Raw genomic sequence first — 15401 nt, forward strand, 5'->3', positions numbered from 1 at the left:
CGCGTGGCTCACAGCTCGAAATCATCCGTCCAATCTTTCTTTGCGGACGCGATACTTTCCTCGGCCTGCTCGCAATTCCCGCCGATGACAGATGTATTTTACAACGAAAAAGCCTTGGAAAAAACTCGCAAGCGTAAAACTACAGAATGCGCGACATTTTAATTAACAAATGTTTGCAACAAAAAATTGTGTGATATTTTTTAAAAACAAAAACGTGATTCTACCTAGGGAGACATATCTAAAAATATATACATTAATATGATCAAGAATACATACAAAATAAAATAAAATAATATAATTTAACGTACAAACACTTTCTAATAATTTTGTCGATAGTAATAATGTATTATAGATTTTTTATCTTGAAACTTTTAGAATAAAAATTCTTATAAAAAAAGGTTTATTATTAAAGATATTATCCTGTAAAAGTAATATAATACATATTTGAAAAGAGACTTATTTCAATGTTGATCCTATTAAATCACGAGTACAAATCGATAATAATCAAGAAATACGTTCGTTAAAGCGATAAAATTTTCTCTGGATGGCAATAGAAATGAGTCCGAGATTCGCTAATAGCATCAAAGGGTAGCTTATACGTCAATATGCGGGAGAAAATGCTTTACCCTCCCCACCCCTGTTAACTCACACAAGTATCAACGTACTCGAAACATTTATGGGTGGCGATGTCAAGTTGCGATACCGTAATTTGGCGGCGGTTACTGACCATCGTTTTCCTGTCAGTCCGTTGCGCGCGCAATGGACCATTTTCATTTGCCTTAATCCGTTTTAATATCGCCGCTTCCATGTCCAACAGCTGGCGTTAAGCAGATCAGAGTTGCTGTCGTGGGAGTTAATGGCGAAATGCAATGGGCGCGGCAAGATAACCGTTTGTTTCCACACTCATCGCATTTCCCCTTTAATCTCATCGATGCCATCGATAAATTAGAGTTTATTACTTCATTAGATCGTTATTCTATTAAATGCATCAAATTATAATATAATAATATAATATTAATATAAATTCGTTTTAATATTTATATTAATATTTTGCGATAAATCGACGTAAATAAATCACTTGATGTATCAATTTGACAGTATTGTAATTAAACGAGCTTCGAAACTAGTTTATACAAGTAATTTCGATGAAAAAATGTGAAATGTGAGTGAACTATAACAACGTATTATACAACGATGTATGTCAATCAATACTATATATAAAAGACGACGTTCTCGAATCGGATAGAGTCAGAAGGTGGATGGGTGATGAAACTAAGTACCTCTCTTTCATCAGTCTTTCGATCAGCGCCGAGGTCCATTTCTCGACGATAAAATATGGTAGCCGATTTCGCATTATCGCGCCATGTCGCCGCCTTAATTATGCGAACGTCGTATCTACCGGTGTATGTGCACGATCATTTATTGCTTTCAACGCGTAGGCGTTCCTTCGAGTTGCACCGCTAACATGCACTTGATAAGCTAACCGCGAGCTTTACCTTCGTACAGCGTCGACGTAAGGTGAATGTAAGGTCAGTAATATCAGTGCAACTCTCTGAAACAATGCTCGGCTCTTGTTTAATTCCTTTTCATATATCTCTCTTTTGCAAAATATCTTCCAAGAGCTCTCTCAATTTTTTTCTATTCTTTAAAAAATTCCTTTCTTTTTTTTTTTGCAGAATTTTTTAAATTAATTGTATAAAAATGTATTCTCCAATAGTTGCGGAATAAGACTGGAAACATCCTGTAATCTGTACGCTCGTCTTAAGCTATAATCCTCCAAATTGACGACACAAACTTTAAAGGGATATTCAAAATTGCTCGTTACGTCTCCTATTTCCTCGTTTCCCTCGTGCGAGGGACGACCTCAAGGCTGTACCAAGGGATAGAATTTTATCCTTTCCTAAGCATTATCGAAACGAACGGCGCTATCGAAACGAAGAGAGCATCGTCGTAAGTGTTATCGGCAAACGCTTTCCCCGTTTTTCTGAGCTTCGTAAGCGCGTCTGCGGGCAAAATTGCGGCTGCATAAATTTAAATCACCGATGCCGTGTCTTAAGATCGTTTGATAGAGAACAGACCGGCTAATTCTCCCTCGTAGCATAACGGAATGGCCTTTGGCCACAAAGACGTCGAGGACTAAACCGAAGGGGGCGAGTTAAAATAGTAAAAGTTTCTTAACTACGTCTGCAATCGTTACGGCAACGAGATGAAGCAACTTTAATTGGGCCATGTAAATATACTCTTGGCACCTCGCTTTAGCTTTAATACTCCTCTAACTAATTGGTATTTGTTTATATAAATACGAACTACTCGAAATACTCACTCGAAATTCGCGAAAGTTCTTAACAGTCTTTTTTATAACAGTCATCGGTTGTTCGCGGACATTAGAAAAATTATCTGAATATCTGAATAATTCCAACAATGATAAAAAAAATCGGACGTTCGTTCGATATAGAAAATACCAAGATCTACGCTGATAAACGTAATCCTCGACAAGGTCTCGTTTCGTTGATTCCGATCAGAGGCCTTCATCCATCACTTAACTTACTTCAGTAACGACTATCTCGCACGCAAATCGAACATAGACCCGCCCTGCCTTTAATTCGTGTCCCCACATTGGGCTCTGCTTAAAATAGAGGACAGAGTAATGACGAGGCGCGAGATAATAAAAAAAAAGCGTGTCGAGAAAAGCTAAATCATCGTCGCGATTATTCCGAAAGCGCGTCGGTCGATTCGCCGCACAATCCGTGGCGGCAGATTCCGTGGAAAACAAATTGTTTTTCCGTAACACCGTCCGTAAACCGCTCCCGCTCTCATAAGGCTAAAATCATGGCAGTAGTCCAGAGTGCTAATGAAAAAAGCGTGTTTCCAATAGTATTCGAACTGTCGCGGAATCGTCCCGTTCCGTTGCCACTCGAAACAAAGTGTAGGAGAAATCGATAGCCGGCCTAAAAAACATGGGCCAACAAAAGTCCAGAAGCATTTCCCATTTTCCATTAGGATGCGATTAAATTTATGCTAAATTTAATTTTAATATTTTTTTATAATAAAATATGAAGCGAGATGACATCTTTCTGACCGAGCGGAATAATTCTTGAAACGTTACGGATTGTTAACTATGACGATACTTCGCCTTTTTGTCAAGGATGTGTAAAAGAAGAAACGAAAGAGACACATTAAAAAGTTTAAAAGGGGATTACGCTAATGGGCAACCCGTATCGTCACGTAAAGTACGCGGCAAAACTCGGAGATTAACTCTATCATCCCTCGACAAGTATTTCGCACTCTCCGCGTCAAATCGCGATCGGAGATTACAAAATGTTCGGCGCGAATAAACCGTCTTCCTATAATCCTCTCTATAAGCCCCGTTATAATTCAATGATGCTTGCGTATTTTGTAACAGTTTGCATATTTTCCCAGAAGTTATTATTCCCTGCGTGCAAATATATATATATATATATATATATATATATATATATATATATATATATATAATTTCATTAATTTTTGCGACGTGTTTTATAAAGTTTATTTTAATTAATAGTTTATTCATTATATATGATGTTTCAAGTGCTTGTTTATTATTTCGTTCAGAAATATCGTTAAAGGGCAAAAAAATGTATGGAAAATTGCATGTCACGTTATTTTCGCGTTTTCCGAATGACGTATTAATTGTATGTCTCGAACAGGTATGCGTAGTAAAACGGTAGGAATAAGAGCTAATGTCTACAAAAACTTTTAGTAGCCGAAGAAATAACAGAGAACACCGGGCACGAAGAAGTTCCCCGAATCATCTTATTATTGCGTCGCGAGTGTCGCCTGTCGATCAAGTTCGCGACAGAATGAGGGATTACGAGTGGCAGAACGCGCTGAGCAAATCCCTACTCTGCAAACTGCCAATAACTCGTTGTCAGTCGCAGCACACGTACCGTGTCTCAAAACGAAGCGACCGTATTTACGATGCGATTTCATGACGTAATAAAAAAGGGTCGAAGGTAAATCGAGGAGTCTATAATTCGTCTCCGTAAACTTCGTAATTCAACACTGGATGGCGGAACGCTCCTCGACTTTACTTACGACCTCGAAAATTGACGACGAGATCGTGTAAGCTTACACAAACATTGCCTATTAGTATATCAAAAAAACTCAATAGATATTTTACGTCAAGGTTGACAGGATGACAATTTTTTAATATAAATTCACATTTTGCTTGTGCTTGATATTAATTCGGTATTTTGAAACCGTTTTAAATGACAAGTTTTAATGTACAAATAATACATGACCAATTTTCTAATCGAAATGTTAATAATGAACAAACATCGGAAACACTCTCCCTGTTATTCGATTATTATATCAAGCAGTCCAAATAATGCGAGAATAAATGTAACACGAGAGTATTCAACGAAAGCAGCAAATAAATTTTATTTTTCTATTTATTTATAATCTGTACCTTTCGGCTCTTGTTTTACCTCCGTGTTTATGTGTTTTTATGTTTTCATTCTGTGTTTACATAGAAGTTATGATAATAACATAACATCTAGTTATATGATACTCTCCTATCTAAAATAAAATAAAATAACGAACAATCAATATAATACTTATAATAATTTAAATTAAAATAATAATTTAAATTAAAAACTCTTAATTTTAACAACTTCAATAAATGACAATTAACTTATAAACAGGAAATAAATCATTTTCACATTATTTTCCTTCTGTAATTTGATAAGTTTGAGTGTTCTTGACATTACATTCCTTCCTAAAGTAGATACTGACATCGATGTCAAATAAAAAAAAAATAAACGGCGAGAAGTCTCGATTATTGCCGGGAAAATGATGAAATAAAGTGCAATGACAATTATATAAAATTAATTAAACATAATAAAATAAAAATAAAATAAAATAAAAAATTAAAAAATTAAATTAAATTGAATTAATAGAAATAAATAGAAAAATTCGACAAATAAAATTTTAGCCCCGCTTTCAAGAATGACATATTGACCGTTCTTATAGCTCGAAGACGCTGACACGTAAAGAGCGGACTGACAAGTAACAAGACGGCGCATAAAGGAAGGTGCGACGAAGCACCCTCGCGGAAAGTTTGTCTTCCAGGAAGATAAATAGAAGCGAACTGGGACATGAACCTCTTTGAACCTCGTTGTCCATCTAACAAATCTAACGTGGTGATGGTAGCGGGGAAGAATTTTCAACCCCTCCCCGTCCCCCTTTCACTCTCTCATCGCTGTACCTTCTCTTCGTTTGCCGTTGCTCGTGCGATTCGTAGTCGGAAGACAATAAATTCTGGTGCGCAGTTACGGCACGAAACGCCGTTAACTCCCGATAATGGCTTTGTATTAGTTTCGTCTCGTTTGATCGCAAAACTTTTCTTATTCTCGCGATGTCGGGAGAGGAGTCACGTCCGACTGTAACTCGACAGGTTCCACTTCGTCGCCATACTTCGCGGACTAAAATCCAACGATCGGCTTCGAGGACGCATCATACGCACGATTGAACATACGCGATCGTGTGCATAAGAGCCTTACGTGTGCGTCGGGGTCCTGTCAACTCGATTACTCGTCGGGGCAAATTGAGGATTTATTTGCGTTGGCAATCGCGTCGGTTGTCTTGATAAATCCTTAAGCTGTCATGCGGAAATATCGTTCTACGTAGTACAAAGTGTTTGCGAAGATCTACATACCCTTAGAGCCTTAGAATAATTTCTGATACGTAAGTAAACGGCATCCTGATAAAAGGCCGCAAACATCGCTTTCGCAAACATAGCGTATTCCGTTGGACGTGAATTTAATTTTAAAATAGTGACATATACCTCTATTTCTATACATCCTATTACATCCTGTTACATAGTGACAGTTTATATTCGGATATTTTGATTGAAAATTTGTTTCGGAACTTATATAACAGAGTTTTAAAATAAATAATTGTTGGAAAACAGTTCGCAAAATATTATATAATAAAAGTGACGGTTTAAATGCATAAATTAAAATGTTATATATAAAGCGTGTTATGATTCTGTTAAATACTTCATCGAGTAAATGTTTCCATTAGATTTTGTAAAGTTTGCATGACGTACGCACGTGCAATTTTTTTCCGAAAAAATATCTCCAAATAATATATTTTTTATATACAATGTCATATAAAATTCAAAATTAATGGTGCATAATAAAACCATTGTTTTTTTAAAAAAACATTTTTGTTTTTTAAAAAAAACAATGGTTTTGTTTTTAAAATCATTTTTTACTTTTTAAACGCTACAATATTTTAAATTTCAAATTATCTACACAATTCATATTTCTTAAAACAATATTGATCATTAATCAAGTTTAATAGTTATCAAATAGGCGTTAAGAGTTATGATTCGCGTCGCAGGTATTTACGTAAAAAGAGAAAACGTTTTATAGCATCCCGTCTCATAATTGATAATTGATTTCTATGGAGTACGGGAAGCATGTATAATTTATCGTTCTACGCTATGTCGAAGAACTTGGCAACGTTTCAGGTTGCTGGAAAGTTAACCGAGGCCGCGCAGATGTATCGACATCTACTGTCCCGGCTACAATCGCGCTGATAAATTGCACGTTATTATTTTCGCGCAAACTGCACGTGCTTACCGATTTAACGATGAGAACGTTCATATAAATATTAATAGCTTTCTTTATTAAAAGTTACGAAAGTCATCGTCAAAATGAAGAATGGGCGAATTAAATTACTCGTGTCACTTTTTATAGATTGATTTATAGAAATTAAAAAAAAAATAACGTTAATCTATATCGAATTTCTAATTCTTATTTATTTTCTCATTTGTTCGATGAAACGATATATTCGCTTCCGCATCGTTATGTCATGGTTGTAATTATACTAGGTCGAAGGCAAAACGCGACAATGCGTCAAGTGTCAAAATTCGAATTTCGGGAAACAATATTGTTCGACGAGGCAAAGTATCCGTCTCGCGTATTAGACCGCGTGCGCAATGATAAGCAAGGCAGAAATAACTTAATCAAAATCGCGCGCGCCGCACCACAATTATTATCGATGCGGAATCGCGTCGCGTACTGAGATATTTTGACGATTGACGGCTAAATTATGTATTAAGGTTTTCGGGATTCGGAACTCTCTTGAAGACGCGCGCACGAATCCCCCACGTAGAGAGTTACTTCCCTATCGCAACTAATTACGCATAATACGCCCGCAGGCCGCCTTGTTATTACACGCCGCCAAACTCGTTACTGAAATTTCGCGGGCCACGTGCGTACGAGTTATTACGAAAGTGTGCGTTATACGCGCTATCTCGCGCTTTAATCTCCGCGCCGACATTATCCTCTCGTATTGTTCTGATCAAAAGTCTTCCTCGGAGGAAAGTCGAAGTTGAAATGCAAAGGGAGAGAGAGAGAGAGAGAGAGAAAGATACATTACTCGCGTCTCTGCCCGCACACATGCGGTACCATTATGTACAAGCATCGTCAGACTGTGGCCGGGAGTAAATACGTATTCCGCGTATATGTACGGTGGCTTTCCCGTAACTTCCACAATTTAACTCGCGGATATTGCAGTACATCACGCAGTAACGAAGTCCTTTGATAAGTCTCACGGAGATTACAAGGACTTACGTTTCCGCGCCGCATCGCACAGGACGTTTCTCGACAATCCTTTCGCGCTGTGTGAAATTTTTTTTCTTTTTTTTTTCTGTCGTGCAAAAAGAAGAAATCGCGGAGAGAAAGAGTCGCGATGCGGAAAATCGTTTCTCTCTGCAAGTCGGTCTAAACTAATTAAGACTTCAGTTCGGGTCACCGATTCTGAAAGTTTTTCCATTTATGTGTCTCCCGCGATTAACATTGCAATTTATATTCAAGAAATATACAAAACAATCGTAATACCAAGAGTAGAGCGATACTGAAAGGGTTAACCGAAGTCATCGGGAGCGGCGTTCCGGGCCGCAAACATTTGCCCCAAATCCGCTGTGTACGTCCGCCGCGATTTACTTCCGATGACTGCGGTAGTACTTCCGATAACTGGCGGTATTACTTCCGATAAGTTCGGTATTACCCTGCACGGAAATCGGAGTAGAAACATGGAGGAAGAAACGAGGGAAAGAGAGAGAGAGAGAGAGAGAGAGAGAAAACGTAGAAAGATATTACATAACATATAACAGTTTGCGCGATCTCTCACACCGTCGAGCAGCCACTTGACGTGCATATCTCAGGAGTGCTCGCGTGCCACGATGAGACATGCGGACGTGAGGAACGAACGTACGATGGAAGGAGGGAGGAGTGCACACCACGGCGAGTAACCGGCGGTAACCCGGCAGGGATTTGCATGGGACAATATCTCGGCTGATTTATCCCCCCGAGTCCGAAGAGGTGGAAAAGGGCAGACGTGTCCGAAGGATTTATTTCTTCGGCGTTCCGCGCCGCGAATCGTCGAGAAATAAAGAGAGGAGCCGACCTTTCCCCACCCCCACCCCCTTTCCACTCGACAAGAATATCCGGTTTATCGCCGCTTGTACGCAGGGACGCGCGATCACGAGTTGGAGTGCATCGACGCAACGCTATACGACCGACGACGACGCGCGTTTACAGCCTTTGCCGTTTTAGTTTATCGGTAGAACACTCTTTCCCCGAACCCTCCTTCAAGCCCCGTGGGATTTACGGCCCGGTCCGTAAAGTCAGATTACACCTACTCCGCATTTCACCCTCGTGACCTTCCCTTCGCGCCGCGCGCGCGCGCCGTTCTCGCAATCGAGATATCGTGTGACTTCGCGTTCGTCCGACTGTTCGCAGTCGCCTCCCGATAACGTGTGCCGCGATGTCGTTGTCAACGTGCACTCGTTTCGCGACAATCTAGATGAAACGTCGTAAAAAAAAAAAGAAAAAAAAAACTTTACTCTGTCGCTCGTAGTTGCTATTTCGTTCTAAAAATATATTTCTGTACGTTACGACAATTTGACGTTACCCGGAAAGCCATTTTGACGCAATAAAACGAGACTATTGTTGACTTTTGTAAAGGCCTCCCTCCCCCTTGTGTACTCTCAGTGGACGATATAACCGCCGACGAAAGATCCATGTCAGAGAAATGAATTCCGACTGCTAAGCTCTCGTACATACGCACGTTGTGCGCGATTTTGCGAACGAGTCCGAGGTCAATGCGATAGCTATCTGGACGAGGACGACAGTGGATGAATCAGCCAAATTGAATGAGCGGCTTTTAGAACTCTGTAATTTTCGTCCTTGCTACATTACATTAAACCCGAAGGAAAATAGCGATGATAAGTTCGACGATTTGGGGACGAGCAATGCAGAGAGAGAGAGAGAGAGAGAGAGAGAGAGAGAGAGAGAGAAATGACAGAAACATTGACAAATATAACATCATTCAGATTATTAACGTCCCTTATTAATAAGTTTCTGTCGGATGATCCGATTTAATCGACTTGTTTGACGACAAAATTCGGAGATATATTACGTCGATATTATCTCATGATTCCGGCGAAATAATTTATTCGTTTGCGCGATTTAATCAAAGTTATGATCATTCGCCGATGTTTTTCGATTATCACGATGCCGTACCTATATTAGTTTCCAAATGAAGCCACGGACCTAATTTCTCTGCGCACAAACGTAAGAGGACATGAGGGAACGGTGGAGTTAGCTGGAGACTTCATAGTTTGTCGTTAGTACATATATAGTTTGCTTGACGAGAGTTTCATTCCGGCAAGTTCTCGCGCGGCTTTCCCCGCAGTAATTACTTGTAAATCTCTTACGAATAACGGCAAACGCGAGATTAATTCCGTCTACGAGGATGCGTAATAATTGATGTTCTTACAACTCGTGTAGAAAGTTAAATTGTTAAATTTGTTAAGCCTTTATAATGAATCTTTCTCTCTCTCTCTCTTACATTGTTATTGTGACCCGTCTTCGAGATAAATATAAATTTTTATTCCTCTAAGGTTCTTGTATGATTCCAATTACGTAATTTACAAATACATGTTTTGCTCAAAGGAATATGTAAGATTCGTAAAATAAACTACAAGTAAATCAGATTGCACGCTGCAATTGAGCGAGTTAAGAGAAAATCAATGACGGGCACAGTCGAGCGATTTAATTTCGCTTCTTGTGATTCTGCCTGCTTACTTCTGCTGCTGCAGAAAATTTCAATTTATTTTGCCGATCCTGCGTCGGGATCGAATGTCTACACTTTCTTGCCATGTACGCACGCACACATTTTATGCTGATGCATTATTATTTAATTCAGAAGCGATAGAAATTGTTTCTCTTCAGCATCCCTTCAAGCGGTCCACAACTTGAGTAATATTGAAAACGTTTCGCCGGAAACTTGATTAAAACGCGCACAAAGTTGTCGGAATTAATTAATTGACTTTATACTTCCGCGTTTCTCACGAAACTTATGAGAATCTTTGTTAAATTCAACGGCAAATATCGCAATTGATAATATGCTATTCTTTCATATCGCGATGTAATCGATATATAAATTTAAAAAAAAATTAGATCGATAACTATTATATGGCTATGATTTATTCTGTGGTCCTGATATTTATACTATCAAACCAATTCGAAAACAATCATTTGCCGAAAATTCCGTATGCAGCGGATGAATAATATAAAACCATTTTATGGGGCGAAATGTTGACATTCTTATAAATATCGTCGCTGTTCGAATATATCTCTCATGCAATTGTAATACGCATCATTTACATCAGTATGTTTAATCGGCAATAATGAATCGACTGTTTAAAGTTTTATATGAAATGTCAGCATCGAGAAAATAGCCAAAAAGATTCTTTTACAAAAGAATAATCGCGACATTTATTTTCGATAATTTTATTCATGACTCACCCACCATTGAGCACGTGGACGAGGACGCTGGCTGACTCGGCTGTGGATGGTGCGCAGGTGTAATTGCCGGAATCGGTTGGCAGCGCCTTGCTGATCAGAAGACGTGACGTCCGCGTCTGTTTCTCGGTCACAACACTAATGCCCCCGCGTTGACTGTAGTTTATCACACTGTCGCCCTTGTACCTGTCAAATTATCGAGAAAAATTCGAGCTGTTAGTGGTGTAACATAAAATGTAAAATAAAGTCGATCTTAAAACAGCTGTTTTTGAATTTGATGCTTGCCTTCATTCCCTATCAAGTTGTTGAATAAAGTATATAAAAATAAATTGCAGCTGTAAGTATTCATGTAAAAAGAATGCGAGACGATTTATGTGAATCAGCGCATTTGCGAGAGATTTCTAAAAACTATAACTTTTCAAGGAGCGAACTCTGTCGGAGATTCGTTTTATCGCAGATTCGCTTTACCGGGCATCTAATGTTGAAATTTTTCGATAAAGCAGATTCCATCGAATGGAGGTCGCTGTAAATTTGGATTTCGCAAAACTCGACCGTGTCGAAATATACGCGGAACAAATTCAATCGCGCTATCGTCAAGGGAGAACGCTCGAAACTCACCAATAGATGAAGGATGGTGGTTCCGGCGTTTGCAGCACGATGCAGGTCAGATTGATGTCGCTCCCGCTTTTGATGTAGAGCTCTGAATTGCCGTTGATCTTTGCCTTCGAGACTGCGTCGCGGGAAATAGAACAAAGTTAAAGTGGTTTTCGGACCGGAGCACGCTCGGCCGAATCGACAAGTAAAGCCCAAACCAAGAAGTATGATCACAAATTTTCCTTAAATCGCACAGCTGCAATTAACTCGTCGAAAGCAGCCGCTTAAAAATTCACTTAGGAAACAAACGGCTTTGGTATTGGAGCACAGTATGAAACTTGTGTTAATTGCTTTAAAACACAATCCCGTCATCTATCTTCACAGTTTCCTTCTTCTATTTTCATCAAACGAAAATTACGCGGATGCGACATTGTAAAATTATTTTTATTACTTTTAAAGAATTTATGCATGTATGAAAGTAATGTGTGTGATCTCGATTGTATAATTTATTTTAAAATTTACTTTATATTTTTTTTTTTATAATATAGTTTTTATATATTTTATATTTTATAATTTACTTTTAATATATTTTTTTATAATATATTTTATAATTTACTCTATATTTTTCTATAATATACTTGAAAAGCCGTCAAAGTATCCTTAAAAAGAAACACGTTATACGCACCTACTACGCTCAAGTTAAAAGCTTGACTAATTTTGGGTTCCGTCGAGACTTGACACTCATAGATCCCGCTGTCTCGCACTTGCGGCGAACTGATCTTCAGGGTCCACTCGTCGCTGCCATCGCTATGCAACGATTGAAAACGTTGGTCGTTTGTATACGTTAGAATGCCAACGGTAAGGATATGTAAATCCCGTTGCCTGATCCATGAAACCTGCGCAATCAAGAAACACCTGCTGTTTCAGCAAGACACACCAAACTAGACGTGAAGCCGGAAAGTTCCGTAAGTTGTCTCGCGTAACTTTCATCTCACGATGAAATGTCAAACGTGCATTTCGCAAATTTACAACAATATCAAAACAGAAAAAAATCTCTCGCGTAAAATTACATCTTCTTTCTGCATAAACAAGAGAATTCGAAAATTAAAAAATTTTTAATCGCAATTTCCGATCGTCTAAATGATATCATGCACACATGAATGCGAACCTTTGACTGATACCGACTGTTATGCGACAATCCATAATTTGCGCGTGAAGTTAGCCTGAGGCGAAACGCGATCGCGACGGACGGCGGTGCAATCTGCGTCGATCACGTTGATTTTACGATCCGAGATATAAACGTTCAGACGCATGTATGTACATACATAGGTGCGCGGATTATTGAGGGCCGATGGCGTGGCTGTGAATGGCGAACGGAATGGACGCGGGGGAGTTAAAAGGGGGACACTGTCGGGAGAGGGGATGGAGGCCGGGAGAGAAATTTGATTTATTGGCGATTACGATCGGTGATTGGACTCTGACGGGTTCCTGTGCGTCATGCGGTGATGCATGAGCAGCGGGCCGATAACGCGTAATGTCACCATTCGCCCGGGTGACCTATGCGCCTACCCGCGAAATTACTTTGCATTAGGACCGCGAGTGATGAATACCGGGTTAAACAGCGGCCCGAACCGCCCGCCGATCCACCAAACTGCTCGAAAAATAAATATATATGCGTATCTCCCGCAACTATGTATTTTATGCAATCCTGCACCTCTCTGAATTTTTTTCCTTTTTTCTTTTTTATAACGTTCGCCTCTATTACATCACATTTTACCACTTTGTGCAAGTACAAAGAGTAGTTGGAAGTTAACAAAATGCAAGCAACGATGTATATTTTATTTAAAAGAATTGAACGCGTTATTAAAGAAAAAAGAATGTAAATTGCTCTTTTCGCAAAAATTTGCTCTTTTGTTTTCTCGCAGGAATATAATATTGAAAGCACTGTACAAAGAGATAATTTTCTACGGTATAGTTTAATTATATTCATTTAATAAATGTTTAAGAAATATATATATATATCAAATATACATATACTTGCTTACTTCTTTTTTTCTTGGACAGAATTTCAAAGTTAAAAATGACACTTTACAACGCGATGGCCATAGAGGTATCTCGGCGTTAACGAGATCATATGTTAATGTCTTCCCGTAACTTTCTAAATATGTGCAAGAAAGTGTATGCGCGTTGGACTGTGAAAAGTTATACTCACCCTGAAAGTTTGCGTAGACGGGGGTGGGGAGCGGGGAATTATGAGAAAAAAGATTGCGAAAAAGAGTTACAAAGGCCTCGGCCGGTGTGCTGCAACTAGCTGTAAACTAGGTTACTGTAAAAACGCGAGGCGACGCGACGTCGCGTCACGCGGATAAATGAAGAATGAACTCCGAACTGCAAGTCGCGCAAGTGCATTAGCAAAGAGACCACCCAAGTTTATCGCAGAACGATCGCGGATTAATGCCTCGTCGTAGTTCACGTATTCGATTTCGGATACGTTCGTGCGATCGTCGAGTAAGCGCGCGTACGAAAATTTATCAATGTCAGCGAAGTTCGGTAGCAATAGAATTTGGGGGAAAAAAAAAAAAAAAAAACGCTTTGCGCACAGAAAAATAAAAAAATATAATTGGATCTCGCGATAATCAAACAAGCGCTTTAATTTCGCAATGACAAATTTGTTTGTCGCTGCTTCTGCTCCATCAAGTCCCCTCGCAACGGCAAAATTTAATCGCGAGAACCTGTTGACGTACAATCGAGCGTTAAAGCGTCCATCGAGCTTTGCATAATTTACCTAATAAGCGGATTAGTTGGTTAATTGATTTTTTTCTAAAAACACTGATGTCATTGGCAAGACTATTTATCAAAAGTTCGAGCAAAATAATTTTACAGTACTTTGCGTACTTGATTCTATATTCTCACTTGTGCTTTATCTTTAATCTGCTCATGAGCAAGCACCCGTCAAAACCGTTCAAAACATGCGTACCATGCATGGAATTATGTAAAAAAATTAATAATATTGACATAATAATATAATATTATTATGTGTTGCAAATTAACTATCAAATGATAATTTAAGAATAAATTTCAGTGAAAAAGAAAAGTAACAAAAATGATTTTTGCGAGATAAATAAAACGCCGGAAAATACAAATGGAAAGAAACGTGCAAATCTCAAGAAAAATATCATACTTGAGAAATAATATAAAAATACTTTTTGAAGTCAATCGATAAAAATAAATGCATTGTCGAACAACGTCACAATATAAATAAGTGTCCCATAAAGTGAGAATAATCTACAAAATCAAAATCGTTAGACGTTTGCGATGTTTAACAGACTCGCGATCACATCGTGGCAAAATGCTAAGTTTCCCAACTTGGGAGTTGTTATTACAACGACGAGCTCTTGATAAGGAAACTTGGGACTTACCGCGCGATCGCCAAGATTGCGCACCCTACAGTGCAGGTAAGCGGATTGCCCTACGGTGGTTGTGGTCTCCCTCTTTGTTGTGTTGTCAAAGTAAGGCTGACTAAAGGGTTGTTCCCAGTAAGAGGACGGATGGTGCTCCACCACCGCTCTCCCGTTCTTGGCTGCGCATTCTGCTAAAAACAATGAGGCTCGTTAATAAGATTTGTTTATCATCGCCATTAATGAAATCTTGTCGCGCAGCATTGGCGTTGAAGTAAAACTTAAAAGCCCTGAATAATCAAGTCTTTTAAAAATTGCAAGTAACAAAATATATAGCTGATTAATCCAAATTCAATCAAATTAAAAAAGAAAATTCACGTTATATTATTTATACATTTATTCATTAAAGAATAAATGGGGAAAAAAAAACTTTCAAATAAATAAATAAATATTAAAATATTTCATAGTGGAAATTATTAAATTATATGTATAATTGAGATTAGATAGCTTAATAGCATATCGATAATCTATCAAAATTTCTGTTAAT

At 38.6% G+C, this 15401-nt stretch overlaps 1 protein-coding gene across 3 annotated transcripts in view; it reads right to left on the bottom strand.

Annotated features, from left to right (window-relative positions):
- LOC126851497 (hemicentin-1-like) overlaps positions 1-15401 on the bottom strand; it is a 94526-nt gene that overhangs the window by 13322 nt on the left and 65803 nt on the right. Inside the window, exons 3-6 of one of the 3 annotated variants that reach the window (XM_050595547.1) lie at positions 14876-15048; positions 12142-12352; positions 11481-11592; positions 10870-11048 (exon numbers count right to left, since the gene is read on the bottom strand). In XM_050595547.1, coding sequence (XP_050451504.1) covers positions 10870-11048; positions 11481-11592; positions 12142-12352; positions 14876-15048 — 675 coding nt within the window. Of the gene's footprint in view, positions 1-10865; positions 11049-11480; positions 11593-12141; positions 12353-14875; positions 15049-15401 lie in introns of all 3 variants that reach the window. The other 2 variants (XM_050595549.1, XM_050595548.1) reach the window with 2 other exon arrangements.

This window comes from Cataglyphis hispanica, chromosome 8 (genome assembly GCF_021464435.1).
Source record: "Cataglyphis hispanica isolate Lineage 1 chromosome 8, ULB_Chis1_1.0, whole genome shotgun sequence".
In the NCBI taxonomy this organism is placed as follows: Eukaryota; Metazoa; Arthropoda; class Insecta; order Hymenoptera; family Formicidae; genus Cataglyphis; species Cataglyphis hispanica.